The sequence below is a fragment of the Ambystoma mexicanum genome, chromosome 3q, assembly GCF_040938575.1.
Source record: "Ambystoma mexicanum isolate Mex_15411 chromosome 3q, UKY_AmexF1_1, whole genome shotgun sequence".
Classification (NCBI taxonomy): Eukaryota; Metazoa; Chordata; class Amphibia; order Caudata; family Ambystomatidae; genus Ambystoma; species Ambystoma mexicanum.
Genome location: NC_090926.1, coordinates 747,618,891 through 747,639,078, shown reverse-complemented (window position 1 = coordinate 747,639,078; position 20,188 = coordinate 747,618,891). Strand labels below are relative to the sequence as shown.

Genomic DNA, 20,188 nt, shown 5'->3' with positions numbered 1-20,188 from the left:
TTTGGGAAATTAGGTTCCTGTATTGACCCTTTTCCAATAAAGACGGTATTCACCAGGCGTGCGCACTGTTATTCAAACCTGATGCACCATTTCTGCACGTTTTCTTATTGCCTCATACATCTGTTTTTCCTCTTCCTTTAGGGAAGAGAATCATGTCCTTGTTTTATGCTGATGACTAGCTAGGAGCCTAAAGCCCCTAAAATTCATCAAAATCCCCGAACCTTAGGATAAGTGTTAAGAAATCGGGCATATTGGCACTTGGTCCCAATTCCAAGTAAGTATGTGCCTATATGGTAGAGGGTAAGCCGATTTTCCAAATGAAGGAATTTGATTAGTTTGGAATGTGGTTTGCTAAAAACCTGAGATGGTGCATGCACATAAATAAACAAGAACTACAGTAAAGCAATTATTGGGGTGGAGAATCATTATTTTTACTCAGCGCTGCCGATAGATTACAATCAAAATAAAAGTGTATTACATCAAGGTGGTTTCAGATGCAACTTGTCCAGCTGCCTTTTCCCCCCTGCAGATGTATTTATGAAAAATAAATTTGGTATCTCTGTCTGCTCCAATTTTCACAGTCAATAAAGAACTGGCCCCTCTATCTGTTGAAGACCTTGAGTTCAGGGCCATCAATTTACTGTACTACGATTTGGGCAATCCCCAAAGCCACTCTGACTCATAGGATAATTCAGAATGACAGAGAATGTGATAGGTTTACTGTAATTCCTTGGCGAGCACATGTAAGGCAGGATTTGTAGTCCAAAACATCTGGAAAGACAAAGGTTGCCGAGCTCTGCTTTACATCAAACATTTGGGGGAGAACTTCTCGACAACCCTGACGGCATGATACACCAACACGCCGATAACACACCACTTTACCTAAAATTCAGTTGCATCAGTAACTTTCTTCACCTACCTGAAGCGCAACCTTACAAAGACAGAAACCATTCTTCTAGGGAACTCCACCATCACACCCAAGTCCAGAATTGGATGACTGACATGAAGCTAGACTGATTTCTTATCTCATATTCAGTGCATGATCTCTCTATTGTACCATAATCTGTGACCTCTCAGCCAAACAAAACGCACATCTCCAAAAAGAGCAAAGCACAATTGTACCAGTTTGCACTCCTCTGCAAAGCCAAGACCACTGCCCTGAGTTTCAGACTAGTTGTCCAAGCCCCAGTGATCTCCCACCTAGTCAGTGGCAACACTATACTTCCACATGCCAACTTGGCCCCTCCAAAACCCGCCCAGCATGCTGCGGCCTACCTGATCCCAGGACTAAGAAGGTTCAACCACATCACCCCCCATCCTCATGGAGCTGCACTGGCTACCCCTTCAAGCATGTGTCATGTTCAAGCCAGCATCACCTGCAAAGCACCACTCTTACTGGCCGAGAAACACACCATCTCCAGTTGCCAGTGCACCACCAGAAGCCATAATGCTGCAAGGCTGGAAACAAAAACAAAAAACTGCAAGAGTGGGAAAAACAGGAAATTGGCTTTTTCCTACTATGGACCCCGTCTCTGAGACAAATTACTAATGCAGATTAGACTGCTTCACTCAACCCTGTATATACTTATTGATAGCAGCTCATTTGCTACCCTGCACCCTTACCTGTAACCCTGGGCGTGTTGCCTATTTACAGCACCCTGTTGCTTCCCAGATAGGCTCGTGCTTTATAATTCCTATATGTAAGAAACTCAGTACCCCACCTAAAATTCAACTCAGTGTCGGGTATTATTTAGTTACCTATACAATGGCTATCTGGCATGCAATCAGTGTTCTCAACATTGCTGGGTGCGCCGCACAGGTAGGACAAGCAGTTCTTGGAGGCCACGTCTTTAAGGAAAGACCTAGAATGTCATGTTAACTATGTGAAACGATACATGTTGTAAAAGGGAAATGTTAATTATCTGAACCCATAGTAACGCAGGTTGATATCGTTTTAAAATGACCCATGAATTTTTAGAAATAACTTGTAGATTGGACTGAGTGGAGTTCTGGTCGGGATTAGATGCCTCTGAAATGATGGATAAGGCATGCCCTGGTTCAATACCCACTTGGCTACATGTTTCTTAAAGAAACATCTTGGTCAATTTCATATTCAACCAGTACATAGCTGGATGGAAAACCACATTTTAATGTATAGAAGGCATGAAGTTGCAAAATGTTGATACAGGAAAGTAACCATTTACTTACTATGGTGAGTAACCTGTACTTCCTTCCTCAAACTCTGATTTTATGCACCCTCATCAGATACCCCTTCTTACACTTATCGGTTGCTGCACTTTTATCCTATTATGCCTTTACATGTCCCCTCATTGTTCTTCAATTAAATGCCCCTTTCGAAGGGATTGTGTCCTCCGACCTATTGCTTATCTTGACAGATCATCTCCAGCTTGCTGGCCTCGGAATTTTTTTTTCAGAAGAGGGCGCTGCGCATCGACGTCCCTTGAGCCGATGTCCCTCGACAGCCTCCGTATCGGCGCCAACGTCATCATGTGTATAAATAGACTCGCGCAGCGTCTGTTGCTCAGTTCCGTTTCTCCATGCTTCGTGGGCCTCGGAATCGCGTTGCTCAGTTTGTTAGTCAGAAAATATATTCTTCATTATTCCTCGAGAATACCAACTCTTACTCGATGGCTTCCTAATCCGAACCGACGACTCCACGGTCCGGTTTCAAAAAATGTCGAGACTGTGGAAAGAAAATGTCGTTGACAGATCCTCACAGGATCGGTTTGTGGTGCCTGGGATCGGAGCACCAATGTTCGGAGTGCGAGGACTGCATATCCATGACGGCGAAAGCCTTGAAGGAGCGTAAGGGGAAGCTTGAGAGAGGTAAGACAGTTAAAACTCCTTCGAAAGTTTCCTCCGCAGAGTCGAGACATTAGTCTCCTCGCCGACACAGGAAACATTCTCGTTCTAGGTCTCGAAGCAGTTCCCACCACTCTTCGAGATCCAAACATTCAAGTAAGAGACGTCGAAGATCCCCTTCCTCGTCTTCTTCTTCTGTTTCTCCGGAAAGAGTCACCTGCCCCACAAAACATAGCTCTCAGGCTGAGTGGGAGGAATTCCATAAAAGGATGCTTAGCGTCTTCGAGAAAGCGGCCTCGACCCCCTCGAAGACAGCTGAGGGTGATACCTTGGGTGAAAGACCCGAAAAATCTAAACGCTGCGAGTCGTTGCACCCAGCGAAAGAAACTACTCGAGAGCGTCACAAACCCTTGAGCAAAAGCACTGTGCCGTCGACGCCTTCGTCGAAGGTCCGTTCGCATAAACCTGCGTCATTGAAGCCATTATCGAAGGGCTCATCGACGCATAGATCGATCGAATCGACGCCGTCTTCGACGTCAACGCTGAAAAAAAACAAACCCATGGCCGTTACTACCTCACAGCCAGTGGTCATACCCAGGGCCTCTAACATGACTTCGAGGTCATCGACAACCTCGAGTAGGATCCCGATCCTCTCGGGTTCGTCGAGGCCTCTTCCAATCTTTTTGACGCCTTTTTCTGTGTTTTTGAAGCCTTTAACGTCCGCGTCGACGACGTTGACGTTTTCCCAACCATTTATGACAAATTTAGCCCCTTCTGCTCTGGAAATGGGATTTAAGCCATTTCCAAGGTCTGATCATTTCACACCTTTGTCTTCAATTTATGAGGAAGGGGAGGATTCGGATCAAGAAAGACCCTTTGGGTTGCAGAGATCTGCAACACCAGAACCAGAGGAATTTACCTCTGAGGAAAATAGGTTGACGGACCTTCGAGAATCCTTACATGAGGCAAGTGGGTTAGATACTTCCCCAGAAATAGAATTTGCCAAACCAGACCCAGGGGAACATGCTGAGACCCCTTACAGAATTTTAATGGCAAGAATTATAGAATTCATGGGTTGGTCTACACATTCACCTGCATTCCAACAGGATGACCTTACAGACATTTTAGTTAAAGGCCCACAGGAGGATCCTGTGGTTCCATTTCACGCTGCATTACAAAGAAAAATATTGGCTAACTGGGAAACTCCTGAGGTTATCCCGGCGGTTAACAAGAAGTTGTCAGCCAAATATAGGGTATCTACTACTGACCCTGAATTTTTGTCTAAACATCCAACTCCAAAGAGTCTGATTGTTCAAGCAGCAACGGCATCAGGCAGTAGATCGGCATACCCTACTGTTCCACAGGACAGGGATGACAAAAGATACGACTCTATGGCTAAGAACGTTTTTTCTTAGCCATAGAAGCATGTAGCATGGCGTTGAAATCTATTAATGCTACTTGTACGCTCGCAAGGTTCAGCCATACACTTTGGGAGTGTGCTTCGTCAGCGGCTGACTGCCTCCCAGAGGGAGAAGAAAGGGAAGCGTTTCTAAACATCATTAAGGATAGTAAAGACGCAATGTGCGAATCCCTTCAAACTAGCATGGATTCTACTGACAGCATCAGTAGGACCAATGCGGCAAGTACTACAACCCGCAGATTTGCGTGGTTGCGAAAGTCTGGGTTTGCTCCAGATGTACAAGCCAGACTTTTAAATATGCCCTTTGACGGCTCTTCTTTGTTTGGTAAGAAGGCGGATGGCAGCCTAGAAAAGTTACAGACATCCAAAGCAGCAGCAAAGTCCCTGGGAGATGCAATCCATCAAACGCCATATCGCCCCTCAGGAACCTCTTGGAGAGGTAAGTCCTTTCGCTTTTATTCCGCATTCTGAAAAGGCAGAGAACAGTCGGTTCAAAGAGGTCAAAAAAGATTCACCCGAGGTGGACGGGGTAAAAATAAAAAAGCTGCAGCAGCATGTGCCTCTTTACCCTCGGCACCTGCATCAGCCGCCTCTAAATCACTCTGAGGACTCTCCTCACAAGACACCAGTAGGGGCAGGCTAACTCAACAGCTGACGGAATGGCAGGCTATTACGTCAGATGCTTGGGCATTGGAGACAGTTGCCCAAGGTTACTGCCTGCCTTTTCTACGCATTCCTCAGAGTCATCCACCGGGGAACAGCTCTCGGAAAGTTCCAGATCTGCTCCTCTTGCAGGAAATTGTAGATCTGCTGGAGAAAGGTGCCATAGAACCGGTACCTGTAGCGGAGAGGAACAAGGGCTGGTACTCCCCCCTACTTCCTAATACCGAAGAAGGACGGAGGACTGAGACCTATCTTGGACTTACGAGAATTGAACAAGTTCCTCAGGAAGGACAAGTTCAAGATGGTAACTCTTTCTCAGATCCTTCAGGCCCTCCTGCTCCAGGACTGGCTGGTATCTCTGGACCTTCAGGATGCTTATTTCCATGTGCCAATCCATCTCAAACACAGGAAATACCTGAGGTTCGCAATTGGCAGCTCTCATTATCAATTTCGAGTTCTGCCATTTGGGCTGACCTCCGCCCGAGGGTCTTCACCAAGCTAATGTCGGTAGTGGCTTCAAGTCTAAGGAGGGAAGGAATTCACGTCTACCCCTACCTGGACGATTGGCTGATCAGAGCTGTATCTCCGGAACAAGCTCAGATCCAGCTAGATTATGTCTGCCACTTCCTTCACAAACTGGGCTTCTCCCTCAATTTAAAGAAGTCACAGATGATACCATCACAGAGACTCCAGTTCATTGGAGCGGTCCTGGACACTTCTCTGGGAAAAGCCTCGCCACCAGAGGTGAGGGCTCAAGATATTTTGCAGATGGTCACCAAGTTTCAAAATGCCCAACGTCTCCCAGCCTTCGACTTTTTGAGGTTGCTAGGCCTCATGGCATCCTGCATCTTCCTTGTGCCAGAGGCTCGCCTGAGAATGAGATCTCTTCAGTGGGCACTAAGAACTCAGTGGTCGCAATTCTCAGGGAGAATGACAGACCTCCTTCAGGTTCCGGACAAGGTGGCTCGAGACCTTCAGTGGTGGGCCTGCCAGGAGAACATCTTGAAAGGAGAACTGTTTTGGCAACCATGGCCAGAGATAACAGTAGTCACAGATGCCTCACTCACGCGGTGGGGAGCCCATGCCAACGACTTGACCATCAGCGATCGTTGGTCTCCATCGGAGTCCAAACTACATATCAACCTGTTAGAGCTGAGAGCAATCAGACTCGCGCTGAAGGCTTTTCTGCCAGCTCTACAGGGGAAAAAGGTCCTGGTAATGACGGACAACACAGAGGCCATGCACTACCTCAACAAAAGAGGAGGTGTAGGATCACTGCCTCTGTGCAGAGAGGCGATGCAGCTCTGGTTTTGGGCAATCCAACAAGGAATCTCTCTATCGGCAGTTCACTTAGAGAAGAACTTGACAGCGGATGCTCTGAGCAGGCGAGTACAGTCTCCCACGAGTGGGAACCAGCTCAGGAAGTCCTTCAACAGATCTTAACCCTTTGGGGAACCCCTCAAGTGGATCTCTTCGACACCAGCATCAACAGGAAGTGCGATCAGTTTTGTTCAAGGGAATTTCCCCCGAGAGGAGCTCTAGGGGACGCTTTCGTAGTGGACTGGGAGTTTCCATTTCTGTACGCGTTTCCTCCAGACCCTGTCATTCCTCAAATGATCAGGAGGTTGAGAAGGTTCCGGAAAGCCATGATCCTAATTGCCCCAGACTGGGCCAGGAGAACCTGGTACCAGGACCTTCTGGACATGTCCATCTGCCCTCCAATTCGCCTTCCACTCAAGGAGAATCTTCTCTCGCAGAAGGGAGGTCAGGTTCTCCATCCAGACAGAACCCTCAACCTTAACGCTTGGTATCTGAAAGGTTGAGATACAAGGATTGGGACCTCTCAGATGACGTCATGGAGGTGTTGCTTTCGGCAAGAAGGCCAACAACAAAGACTTTATACCGCCGCCGTTGGAACAAATTTTGCAGCTGATGTAGAGAAAAGAATTTCGACCCCTTTTCATGTGGTACACAAACATTGTTTTTTTTTCTACTCTATTTGGCAAATTCGGGCCTTCAGGTTGGCACTATCAAGGGCTATCTCGCAGCGCTATCGATCTTCAAGCGCACTGCAGAGGAACCATCGTATTTCAAGTTACCCTTAGTAATACAATGTCTGAAGGGATTAACCAATGTCTATCCTCCAAGACCATTCCAAGTTCCCTTATGGGACTTAAATGTAGTCTTAAATTTCCTGATGGGTACTCCTTTTGAACCACTCCACTCTTGTTCACTAAGGTTTCTCACCCTTAAAACTGTCTTATTAGTGGCATTGACATCTGCTAGGGGGGTGAGCGAATTACAAAGTCTATCTTGTAAACCCCCTCATACAATTTTTCATAAAGACAAAGTTGTCCTACAAGTGAAGACTAATTTTCTCACAAAGGTGGTTTCTGAATTCCACATCACTCAGAAGATTATCTTACCGTCATTTTATCCCCCTCCCCATCCGGGGAAAGAGGAAGAAAGGCTGCATAGGCTGGACCCAAGGCAGGCTTTGAGCTTTTACATCAGCAGACTTGCTAGGATTAGGCAAGCAGACCAACTGTGTTCGTAGGTTACTCAGGGCACAAATTGGGATTACCGATAACAAAACAGACCATTTCCAGATGGATTATTTTGGCCATTCTGAAATGTTACAAACTGGCAGGGAAAAAGCCTCCTCAAAATCTTAGGGCTCATTCAACCAGGGGTATCGCAGCCTCTTCGGCCCTCCAAAGAGGGGTACTGATTCGAGACATATGTGCGGCTGCCACATGGTCGTCTGCACATACCTTCACAAGATTTTACAACCTGGATTCCTCCTCTAGCCAAGAGACTAGATTTGGCAAAGCTGTGTTGCACTCTGTTCATTCTTGAAGGGAAGCATGGCAATTTTACTCCCACCTCCAGTTATACACCACTGCTATGGGAGTCTATCAAGATAAGGAATGCGTCGGAGGACACAATCCCTTCGAAGAACAAGTTACTTCTTACCTGGTAACGTTCTTTCGATGGGATGTTCCTCCGACGTATTCCTTATCGCCCCTCCCATCCATCCCCTCAGTAAAACGCTCCTTCTGGGTCAATAACCAATTCATGTAAAACAACTGTTAACGTCAAAATGGAACTGAGCAAGGGACGCTGTGCGAGTCTATTTATACACATGATGACGTCGGCGTCGATACGGAGGCTGTCGAGGGACATCGGCTCGAGGGACGTCGATGCGCAGCGCCCTCTACTGAAAAAAAAATTCCGAGGCCAGCAAGCTGGAGATGATCTATCAAGATAAGGAATACGTCGGAGGAACATACCATCGAAAGAACGTTACCAGGTAAGAAGTAACTTGTTCTTCTGTTCCCCCTTAAAATAATTGCTGTTTATACTGTTCTTCTATGAGATGCTGTGCCTTGCTCCATTCCTATAGACACTTTTGTTGCACTCCCCATTTTCTTATGTGAATATTGTTACTTAGTGAGTCTTTTTTCATTCTCTTTCCTGCAGCTGGTCAAAGGTCACAGATTATGTCTCTGAGAAAAATCTAATTGTGTTTCAAGGTGCAAAGGTAAAATTCTGGAGGAAAAGGGGGAGAGGGTAGAGCATCCAAAAGTGCTGTGTATGCCTGTATGTGTTTACATTCGTTTTTGTTTTGATGTATTTGCATGTGTGCCACATATGTCGGTATGTATATTAGGTGTCTGAATCTCTACATCGCTTTGTGTGTGAGTAAATGGGTGTATATCGACATACACTGGTGGTTTATGAGGCAAATATTATTTAGATAGATAAACGTGTATTTTGTATTTTCTTTAACACATTTTACTTTGTGGATAAGATTGACTTGTGTCCTGACTTGGGCTGCAGGTTGGTCCATTAAGTCCATCTCATGAAGGCTTTGTTTCTTAGGTTTTGCTCTTCCCTTTGTAACAGTTGCAAATCATCCCTCTATGGTAGGGGCTGTGGTCTACTCCAAGCTGGACTATGCCAATGCTATTTTAGCCGGTAAACCTCTGGGGCAATTGTCTCGCCTGCAGGTTGCACAAAATGCAGATGTTAGACATATTTACCATCTTCCAAAATCTTCCTCAATTTTGAAGGTCCCTTCACTGGCTACCATTTAAGCAGATGATAATGTTCAAAATCTTGTGTCTTATTCTTAAATGTCAGCATGGTGCTAGGCCATGCAATCTTGATGATCGGATTCAAATGTATCGTCTGACATGAAAGCTTCGGTCTACACAAAACCATGTGTTACTAGTAACTACCTCATGTTATGTTTCTGGAGGTGTTTAGTTTATTTCTTATAAAGCGCTATACGCCCATCGGCCTCAAATCGCTACATACATCTTACAGACAGTATAAATAAAACGAAACATGTAATAAATTGAAAAAGAAAAAAGAAAACATCAAAACAAGAATAATCATGAAGACATTTGACAGGTGGTAAGATACGGCTCATCAACAGCAGGTCCTAAATTCAGGACACCTTTGGACAAGTACCATCAGGAAAGTCCATAACCAGTTTCAAATCAGAGGAAACTCTCACCAGGTTGTTGCAAATGGACAAAAAGGAAATCAAATTGCTTTTGCCCCAACCAAACAAAATGCAGTTCCGACCGTTCTGGGTGCACCATGGTTCGATCTTGATCCTGCAAATGATTTTAAGATCTGACATTCTTACTAGCCCATGGCCAGTCTTTTGTCGCAACCATGCCAGTACCTTATTCCTCAGGGCAGCTCTAGGTTCGGGACCTTTGGAGTGCTTCACATTACTAATAACAAAATGTCTGTGGTCCATGACAGATTTCTTCAGGGACTCATCAGCAATTGGAGGCATAAAGGTTTTGCCAATTTGCATGTTTCTGGGGAGACACTGTTTTAAAACATCGATATGGTATTGGGCTGATATTAGAGGGGGTTGAGAGGCCTCTCCTTTGTTCCCCAAAGTTGACAAGGAAGGTTGTACGGTTTGGTGGAGTTCGTTCGTCTGACAATTGATCGCGGCAAGCCGACCAAAAAAAACCTGCCCGCATGCGATCAATTGTCAGAGGAACAAAGCGCAAACCAAATGCGTGCACACCAACCCACCCCACTCCCCTACTTACCTGTTTGGATGCCGCCTGGTCCCCTTCATCCCTGCGGCATCAGATCCGTCCCTCTAACGTGCGTCGGCTCCGACGCTGCAGGGTCCCTTTTTCTTTTGTGTTTTTTTTTCCCCCAGTCCACCGCCTCCCATGTTGAGGAAGCTGGGACACCCCGCAACCCCTCAAGGCTAATACATACCGATCATAAGGAGCGGGGGAGACCCTGGCAACCTCCCCTCCACATGTTCGGTATGTATTGGCCTAATTGTTCATTTTTATTCAGTTGAATAGTACAGGCCAAATTCGGTCAAATGTACCTTTCGACCAAATAAAAACAAACAATTATGCTAATACTGGTTGTACTTGCTTCCCGTCCAACACAGGTAATGCAGCCCCCACAGTTTTCACATTATGTGAGCCCTCTCCCTGTTTCATGTAAATTATATCCGCAAACTGTTTAGCAATCTCCAGATCTGTGTTTGACAAGAGTTATCTATGAAAACTTTTTTTTTGCTGTTCTGGGCCCCTGTCTCTGGAGCCCCCTCCCTATTATTCTGAAATGTATGCAGTTTCTGACTCTTTTTAAGAAGAATCTTAACACCTACCTCTTTATATAAGTAGTTTCTATGTTTTTCTTTTGTTCTGCTTCTGTATCCTTATTAACCATCCGTACCATTCTGTGTCCAGATATACATGTCGCTACGTGATATAAATGGTTCAAAGCAAATCAAGGTTGCAGGGCAAATGGCAGCGTCGGTGGTATTTATCTATTTAACTTTGAAGTGACCGACCCTGAGCAGGTGTAATGCACAATAGGAGTCAGAGGGAACATCTTGCACAGGTATGGAGGGCTTTATGCCCTACATTTTCCCATGATTGTCACACAGGACAATTCACTCCCTTGTCCTTTGATGAGACGTCACCTCTAGGGAACTCTCTCCTACCTGTAGTTTCATGGAAATACATAGATGATGTTAGCCTTGTCATTTAACTCCCCTTGATCTGTACATGTTTGCTATTGGGAGTTAGCACCAATAGCTTGTCTGACAGAAGCTGGGGCATGGGGCAACAGTGCCCGCATCTGAAGGTAGGAGGTAACGCTGCCTTCTGCAGAGAAAGCTTGTTTAGTATTTATCAACATTAGAAAAGAAAAGAGAATGTGATGGGTTTGTAAGTGCTGGGTAAATTTACAAACATCTGCCAATTTAAGAATAGGCACCTGCCTTTTTGGGAATCTGGACCTTCACATTGCAATAGACATTTCTACAGATCCAGGAAGCTAAAAATGTTCATTAATCTATCTTGAATCCATTACATTGGATGGATTAGGGTGGTTTCTCTTACAGCCCTGTGCCCAATGTGAAATTCAGTGAGACAGAGTCAGGCTACATGTTTGTCTGCAAACCTTCTGTGGCCCAAATGGGACTAAGTGAAAAAAACGATTATTTGTTTCCGACTCCATTTATGATGGCTTTAGAAAGACAGCATGAAAGCGATTATTCGCTCTTTCCAAAATGATCATGAGAAACACCCTTCACCCACCCCACGCCCTTTACTTACCTTGCTGTCAGCGAGGCTTCATTCAGATGCGCCCACCATGTTTGGAGGACAGCTGCTCCCTGTGACGCAGACGAGTGCATGCAGGGGCTAACATGCGTGGCCATGTGAGGGAAGTTGCAGGAGTTTGTGTGTGTGTGTGTGTGTGTGTGTGTGTGTGTGTGTGTGTGTGTGTGTGTGTGTGTGTGTGTGTGTGTGTGTGTGTGTGTGTGTGTGTGTGTGTGTGTGTGTGTGTGTGTGTGTGTGTGTAGGAGTCAGGGGTGCGAGTAAAAGTGTGTTTGCGTGAGTGGTGGCGAATGGAGGAGTCAGGGGTGCGAGTAATAGTGCGTTTGCGTGAGTGGTGGCGAATGAGGAGGGAATGTGTTGTATTGGGCAGGGGGATGGAGGTGGGGGTCGGGGTTCAATGTGTGATATGTGAGCATTTTGGAGGCTACACAAAATCGTCCAAAATAAACCACCTCAGCTAGTATTATCGAGGGTTGATCACTTGGTGTCTCTCAAGGTCACATCTTCACAGAATCTACATACTGTGATGTTAATGAAATAATACTTCTTTTTCTGTGAAGCTAATAAATGATGTGCAGGTAAGTAGACTTTGTTTAGAAATAGTACTTTCTTGGTTAAGGGTAGTGACCCTACAACTAAGCGTCATAGGAAATGTCCTAGGTCAAACAGGTCCTTTGTGCTACAAGTGTGGCTGACAGCACCCCAGAGGTACCTTGTAACTTGCATCCACCCAACTAGTCATTAGTTGGATCTATGTGCCTTCTCCAAATCCTGCTTGCTGTTTATCCCACCCATCAATCCTTACCCACTGATCCCCTTTCCTTTGCACCCCTTCACCAAATTGGAGAATTCAATTTGACTGTTCACCTTGCTGCTTTCCTCTGTCCCTATTACCCATTTTCTCTGCACCACACCTGCCGTTCTTGAATGGGTTGATCACCCTGCTCAATTCCGCTGTCCTCTGCCACCCTGCACTGCCACACTTCTACCCAGCCCACCATCCAATATTGACCTTACCTTTGCATGGCATCCTGCTTCCTACTCCTTTCTCTCCTCCCCTTTAACTACACTGTGCCAGGTCACAGACACAGAAACTACCTGCATCGGTTCCCATTTCTTACAGCAGTGCTGTCGGAGAGAGCTGTGTTCTGGGCAGGGTTTGGAGCACCTCCATTCGGAAAGTATTTCTTTGATTATCGTGGGTAAACCAATTAAGTATCTCATTGAAATCAACAGGAGCTAACGAGCAGTGGAACGGCTTCTAATTGATACAGTATGATACTGTTCCTGATGTTTCAGTACCCACAATTGACCCAATGATAATGAACGAGAGCTGAGGTTCGTGATAACTGTATATCTCTCTGGAGGGATCTGAGTACAAGGCAACATCTTGGTAGTAAATCTTCAGATGTTTAGGTCACTAGCTATCGACATTTTAGTTTCTCTCAAGGCTACATGTCAAGGGTACTGATTTCCAGTCTCGGATGAGGGATGACGCTGGTCTGCAGAAGAGCTACTGGATATGGCACTGTGTCAGAGCGAAGATGAACTGCTGATGTGAGGAGATCCACAGCTTGTCCAGAGGCAGAAGTCAGTTTCAATTACCAGAAAGTGCATGCAATCTGAGTTTAGCTCAGTTCAGGTAGGTCCAAATCTATTCCAATCCTTTGCAGGGACCTTGAGGGGTCTTCCCTGTTGCCTCTTTTATTAATTGAGCATTTTCTGCAGGTTTAGATATAAATACCACTAACACCCCAAGGACATCCAGGTGTATTTGTGGACTTCTGGCCCTTGCAAGGATTTTCAGGTGGTCTCTTGTCTTATTGTTATGAAGAACTGGGTGTGAATCCAGTTGAATCCGTCCAAGACAGAGTTAGCCCTCCTGGGCTGGAGCATCTGCTTAAGGGTCTAATCACTCTTCACCTCCCCCTGTGCTTTGGGCTTCCCACCTCTTTTGTTGACAGAGTTAGGAACAAAGCCTTTGTTTGCCAATCTGGCTTGGGCATTGACTATCAAGTGATTGAGGTTGTGAATCTGCTTTTTTTTTTTTAGACTTCCACTCTTCTGAAACCCCCCCCCCCCCTCTCCCACCATCTTGCAAGAGAGAATCATACAGCCTTTGTGGGATTCTTTAGTCAACTCTAAACCTGACTATGTGAATGCACTTTATGCAGGAATCCCTGAATAAAAAAACTCTCCTGTCTACAGACTACATAATTCTGCTGTTTGTCTCATTATCCGTCTACCCAGATCCTTACATTGCCATAGAAATCAGTTCAAGTTGTTATGCTTAGTTTTAAAATTCCTAGACAGGCCTGCCTGACAGTATTTAGTTGACAGGATTCAACTATTCTGCATTCTGTGCCACTTTGCTGCCAAAATAAGCTACTTGCTGGTCGTCTCCCACCCTCGGATGCAAAACCAGAGGTGATTAACAGTTCTTGGTAATTGGGCCTTGCATGTGGAATTCACTTCCATTGGATCTGTGTAGTCTTAAGTCCCTGTTCCCCTTCTGTAATAGTTTGAAAACGTACCTCTTTCATTCGAGTTCTTCTTTGCAACTAACCACAATTGGTTGCTCTTTTGATACAGAACAAAACTATGACCATATATGGCAACCTCCATGTCCCATTCACTCTCACAGACCAATGGCCATGTACTGCTATTCATTCAGGGGATGCCAGTAGTCGCACCCCTGGAGCACATCAGAAAGTACCCCACTAAATGTATACACATACACCATAGACTTCCACAAACTAGTGGAATCCATACAGTTAACTGTTCGAGGTTACTCACTCAGGGAACAGGGTGCATTTGGGGCACCGTAACCCTGAGAGGCTGAAGGACCACGGAGGGCACATCATACTAACCCTAAAGATGTTTCAGGTTTTAACATATCTAGGATAAAGCCAGTAAACTAGTCCGAGAAACCCAAAAAAGGGCAGGGATTTTTCACTAGACGTTACAGTTTAGGACTTCCCACCCCACAGAATGATATGATATAGATGTAATGCACTAACGCCCAATGTTGATCTTGGCGCTAACATTGTTGTGCAACAGAGGTGCTCACAAATGTTCCCCATTCAAGCTACACCCTCTGTTGGAGGTTACATTGGAAGTAAACTTAAGATGGTCATCATAACCTCTAACAACAGGGAATCTTTTAGTTTTAATGTCCCGAATGAAAGTCTCAACTCTGCCTACCCTACATATGACCACTTAACTGAAACCTTTTTTTTATACTCACTGAGGGTAGGGAAGGAGTTTTCAGAGAGTCCATAAAACAAGTGGGACACCATGCCGAGCCGCTCATTTTAAAACATATTTTGTTGATTTTACAATCATGCATAAATGCCATCAACACCCCCCAGCTCCCTTGACACTCACCCTCCCCCTCCCCCTCCCACCCCACTCCATCCTTTGTGGTGTTGGCCGATTTTCCGATCTGGGTGTTGACTGCTTTACATAATGTCCAGGATTCTGGTGCTATGCGGGCACCATTGCAGCATATAGTCACTTTGTAAGTAAGTTAGGATGTGACTCCGGTCTTTCTGAACGCTTGGGGTGAGCCTTGTAGTTTGTAAGTCATCCATTCGAGTGAGACAAATCTCCACACTTTTTGTAACCAGTCATAAATCGTGGGTGGGGTTTTTTGTTTCCATTGTTGGGCTATCGTCAGCCATGCCGCTATTACCAAGATCATCACCCACCTCTGTTGCATTTTCGTGTGGGACCCAGGTCCTGTTCCCACATTCCCGCCACCGATATCCTGTCCGCTATTTGGTCTGGTCTCTGCATCATTTTGGCCACCTGGGATTTTATTTCCCCCCAGAACTGCTGGAGGTTCAGGCAACTCCACCATATGTATTTCCAGTCTCCTTTCGTGGGGCATCCTCGCCAGCATGTGTCCCTTGTGGACGGGTACCTTGCGTGAAGTCTCCCGGGGGTGTAATGCCATTGTAGTAAGACGTTTTGCCACATTTCCCTCACCTGTATTGAGCGTGTTAGTTTGGGGATTAAGCTCTGTACGTGTTCCCATTGTTGTCTTGTAATAGACTCGCCCAAAGTTCTTTCTCATAAAGAATATGTTCTCCTTCCTCGTATGTAGTGATCCTGTGTTGTCGCCCTTCCCATGTGAACAGGAGTCCGAACGGGAACGTCCATTTGTATTTTACTTGGTTGGTTGTTAAGTGCTGGACTATAGGACCCATTCTTCTTCTCTTTTGGAGCGTGGATTGAGCAAGGTCTTGGTTTAACTGTATTTCTTGTTCATTTACTCTTAATGGTCCCGTTGTTCTTGCCTTGCGCAGGATTTGCTCTTTTTGGCCGTAAGATTTTATTGCTGCTTGTGCGTCTCTTGGTCATTGTTAGGGAGAATTCTCTTATAAGGCTAATTTCCCAAACCTAGTGAGTCCCCCAGCAGCTTTGCTGGATTTTTGGGGTTTGTTTTTTTCTCCTGCTAAGAGTGAAACTCTTTTCCTCCCACTCTTAGGCATGATTTGAGGTATGTCTTTGACTTATTGTGTGCTTATGGGCTATGGGGTCTTTTTACTCCATAGGGTATCATCTGTTTTAGTGTATGTGTTACACAGCATCCTCAGTGCAGTAGCACAGGGGTGTCATAGTGACCCCCAAACATAGAATCCATAACCTGGGACTGACTACTGTCTCCCAGGGCATGTAAAGTCACCATTGGCTTTAGTAGTCCAAAATTGTGAACAGAACCAGTACAAACCATCATATTGTGGAAGTAATGGAAGGGGTTAATTCGATTGCCCCTGGGTCTGTTCCCAAGGGGGCACTGTCCAGTCCCCCCTTGTCGAGTTTCTGGTGGGTGGCAGTGGTTACCACGCAAAATATTCCACCGGAATATTCCCTATGGGATTTTCCCATTGATTTTAAACGCACCACTTTTTGGTGCAATGTTAAAGATACCGCCGGTTTATTTATTTAATATAAAATCACCGGTTGGGTCTTTTCACCAGAACTCTTTTGCAAAATGGCATTTGTGTCCGTCTCTGTAACTCCAACCAAGGTCGGGTCCTTTGTTCCACCTTTTGGCGGGCTTCTCCGCAGAAGCCCTCCAACTGGTACCACTCTGTCTGGGTTCCACAGGATGTGTGGGTGGGGGAATTGGCACCCTGGACTGCATTGCCTTAGCAACCCAAGTCGCACTCTGTTCTGATTGGCCCAGTGGTGAGCCGCCCGGCTCACCACTTAACATGTATGAGTGACAGCTAGGCTGTTGAATGGGGGTTTTTCTGCATAAAAGCAGGGCTTTGGGGACTGGAACTTCAGAAGTTGGCCACAGGACCTAAGAAATCGGAAGAGGGGAGAAGCTGAGCCATCTGCAATGACGACACCACTTTCCCGACGACAAGAGAAGATCTTCTGCTGTAAGAGTCTTCTCCCTTTGAGCTGGTGGGGACAACCAGTTCGCCATTCGCTTTCCTTGATGTCCCTTGGTCGAATCGCCCGTGCCAAGCACCCCGGCGGCCAGATAGCCAAGCTTCACCACTGTGACCGCGAATAAAAGGAACGCACCTTTTTACCGAACGAACTCCGCGGCTGGTCTCTTCCCTGGGCCGTGCAACGACTCAAAGTTTCCTCCTCGATGAGATCTTCTCTTCCCCTGGGTGAAACCACGAACTACAACCGCTGCCAGGACCAACTGCCACCGCTGGAGCTTCCTCACTCTTTAAGGTACTGTGTTCCGCCTGGCCTCCGTTTCTGCGGATTGCTAAAGGTGACCCTTAAATCCTTGGCTTTCCAACTGGGTTGGCCCCAGACCTTCTTACTTTATCTTTCGCATCAAACCAACCTCCTTTGAACATTTCTGCAAAGACTTGAGTGCTTTTTAAACTGTGTGATCTTGGGCACATTTCGCCCTGCTCCATTTAAAGTGGGCCTGGCCTATGAACTTTGGCTCTACAGTAGACTCTGCCTTCACTAACTTGCTGTGGTCTTAGAAAAGTGTTGGGAACTGTTTTATTTTCATGACCTGCCTTTTTCTCTCCCTTTAACTTAATTATTGGAGTGCCCTCTAAGTTACGCGCTCACATCTGTTTTTACAAATAGTGGTGTTTTGACCTAGACTTGTCTAATAATTATTAAGGGAGGTGTGTATACTTTATCTGACTGTGTTTGAACTTGCTTTGATCTATAGTGCTTAGTGTATTTCCTAAAGTGCGTTTTAAATAAATAATTATATACTTTTGATACCAAGCTCTAGTCAGTGTTTGTTTGCTCCACTGTGTTTTTGGCCCTATTGTGTATGCTCTGTATACTGCCCTACTCATCTTGAGAGAGGTCTGACTGCTCAGCCACAGCTACCAGGTAAAATCTGGGTGGTGCAGACGGCTACCAATTGGGTTTACTGCTTACTCCTATAGTCTTAATCTTCTTGCAGTGTTCCCCAAGGGAACTGCATAGGATTCTGCCTAACAGTTGTGCCCCTGGTTCGGCTAGTCTTTTTGGGCCTACTTGTTGCAGTCTGTCGACCTGGACCTGGGTTTCCGTGTTCCTTGTTAGAACTTCCGAGAAGAGTTGGAGGACTGTCTCAGGCAGGTCTTTGTCATCTACCGCTTCCGGTAGGTTTTTAATTGTAATGTTGTCTCTTCTTGAACTGTTTTCCAGATCCTAGCATTGGAGTTCCAATTTATTAGTGAGGCGGAATAGATACTCTAATAACTCATCCGATTTTTGGTAGTTGTCCTCTATTTGTTTCACCACTTTTTCCAACGTGTCCGTTCTTTCCTCCAGTTTCGCAATGTCCATCTTTACCTCCAGTAGAGATTATATCATACCCTCCTTCAGCGTTTTGAATTGTTCCTGTCAGGAGAGTAGGAATTGGTTCTGAAATTCTTTAAAGCAATTTTACATGTCCGCTTTGGACATTGTGTTCTACCCATTTCCTGCCGTTCTTGGGTGAGGATTATCTCGCCTCGTCTCGATGTAGCTATGTTGCCTGTGCTCCAAAGCTGTTTTAGGTTTTTATGGCGTTTCCCTGGGGGGGTGGGGGGGGAGTCTGGTTGAGCTGGGGTCGTGGTTTTCTGTCTGGACTTAGATATAAATGCTGATGTGGCGTTTCTTTTATCTGGCTTCCTGTGGTATTCATTGGGTCATTGCTTGTCATGATGTGCGGCCCTCCCCTGCGCACGTTTCAGCCAATTGTGTTGGGGCTGTATAATTATTTGGTGTCTTTCACTTCCCTTTGTCACTGTTTTTTTGTGGAGGGGGGTTTCCTCGCTCCTTTTTCCTCTCTGAGCCCTTTGCGGGTGGTCCAGTGGGGCTTTGCTTCCTTGCTGCTTCTTGTTTTGCACTGCCTTTTGGGGCACCCCAATGTTCTTGGGTCCCCCTGCCGGGATTGGTATTTGTTGCTGGTGTGTGATGGGGGGGGGGGAGGTGGCATCAGCGGCCCTGTGGAGGATGGGATTCTGCTCTGTGTCGTTGGTCTGTGTTGAGGGCATCCTCCCCCTTGCTGGTGTTGGATGCCTTTTTTTCTTCTTGCCCGCACCATGTATACTGTCTTTGCTGTGTATCAGCGGGTGTTATTTAGTTTATATGCTGCTGCCTGAACTACCAGCTGCTGGTGCAGCTTTTTATGGACCTGTGGGTGACCCTCCCGTCGGCACACTGCTTATACTCACTTTGTCTCAATGCCGCTGCCGTACCCCCCCCCACCCCGCCAGGGCCAGGTGTTGATTGGGGTTTTCAGTCTGTCATTTCTCCCACAGGCCCTGTTTCCGGGTGGGTTGCTCTTAGGGGTGCTGAGCACTTGCCTTTTCTCTTTGGCTGGGCTTTGCTTTGGTGTCGGCAGTTGTGGCTTGCTCCCTGCTTTGTCCTCCGTCCTTTGTTTGCTGGAGCCCTGCAGGGTCTTTTGTTGTGGTGGCATGCGCTGTTTCCTCATGGCTTTATGTTGTTGTTATGGGGTCTGTATAGCCCTGTTGCTGGTGTTGCCGGAGCTCATGCGTGAAGTGCCGCGTTCCCCCGACATGGTCCTGTTCATTGATGTTTTTTTCCCCACTCTTGCCATATGCGTTCCCGGGATGCGGGTATGGGCCGGTCCCTCCTGTGTCATTTCCCGAATGTGTGCCCCTCCGGTGCCGGCATTGAATCCTTCCCAGTCTCGGTGTCTCTTGGGGGGGGGGCCTGAGAGGGCACCTTATGTCCCTCTTTCACCTTCCCATGCCTTCCCAGTAGTTGCTTTGTAGTTATGTGGTCTGGTTTGTGTTTGTACCTCACCGCGCGACTGTTCTGAGGGCTCTCCCCTTCTCGCTGAAGACTACCCACACGTCCGGTCTATGCTCCGTTGATGCTCTGTGGGGGTGTGAATGTCACAGCGGAGCTTGCTGTCCCTCCTCCACCGTCTTTACTGGCAGCTGCCGTACGTTTACCTGGCCCGCCTATGGGACCACCTCCAATCTGGGTCCGTGCTGAAGTCTGAGTCTATTTGTGGACCTCACCTTCCGAGGGCTTAGCGTGGGCATCCCAGTGCCTTGTCCTCCCCCCTCCTCCATGCCTGGCCCCTCACTCTCCCCCCACCCCCCTCCTCCCCTCATGCAACCCGGCATATGTCATACATCACATGTTGGAAAAAACAACTCAGACACTTGGTAAAGTTGGAAGATTAAAATGCCTCAGCAGCTTTATTTTG

The 20,188-nt window shown here is 46.4% G+C and overlaps 1 protein-coding gene across 9 annotated transcripts in view; it reads left to right on the top strand.

The window, feature by feature from the left end:
• The window catches only part of EXOC7 (exocyst complex component 7), a 704,768-nt gene that overhangs the window by 580,795 nt on the left and 103,785 nt on the right, over window positions 1-20,188 (top strand). For all 9 annotated transcript variants that reach the window (XM_069654713.1, XM_069654709.1, XM_069654707.1 and 6 more), the window contains one exon: window positions 8,390-8,450. In XM_069654713.1, the coding sequence (XP_069510814.1) occupies window positions 8,390-8,450 (61 nt within the window). The remainder of the gene's footprint in view (window positions 1-8,389; window positions 8,451-20,188) is intronic.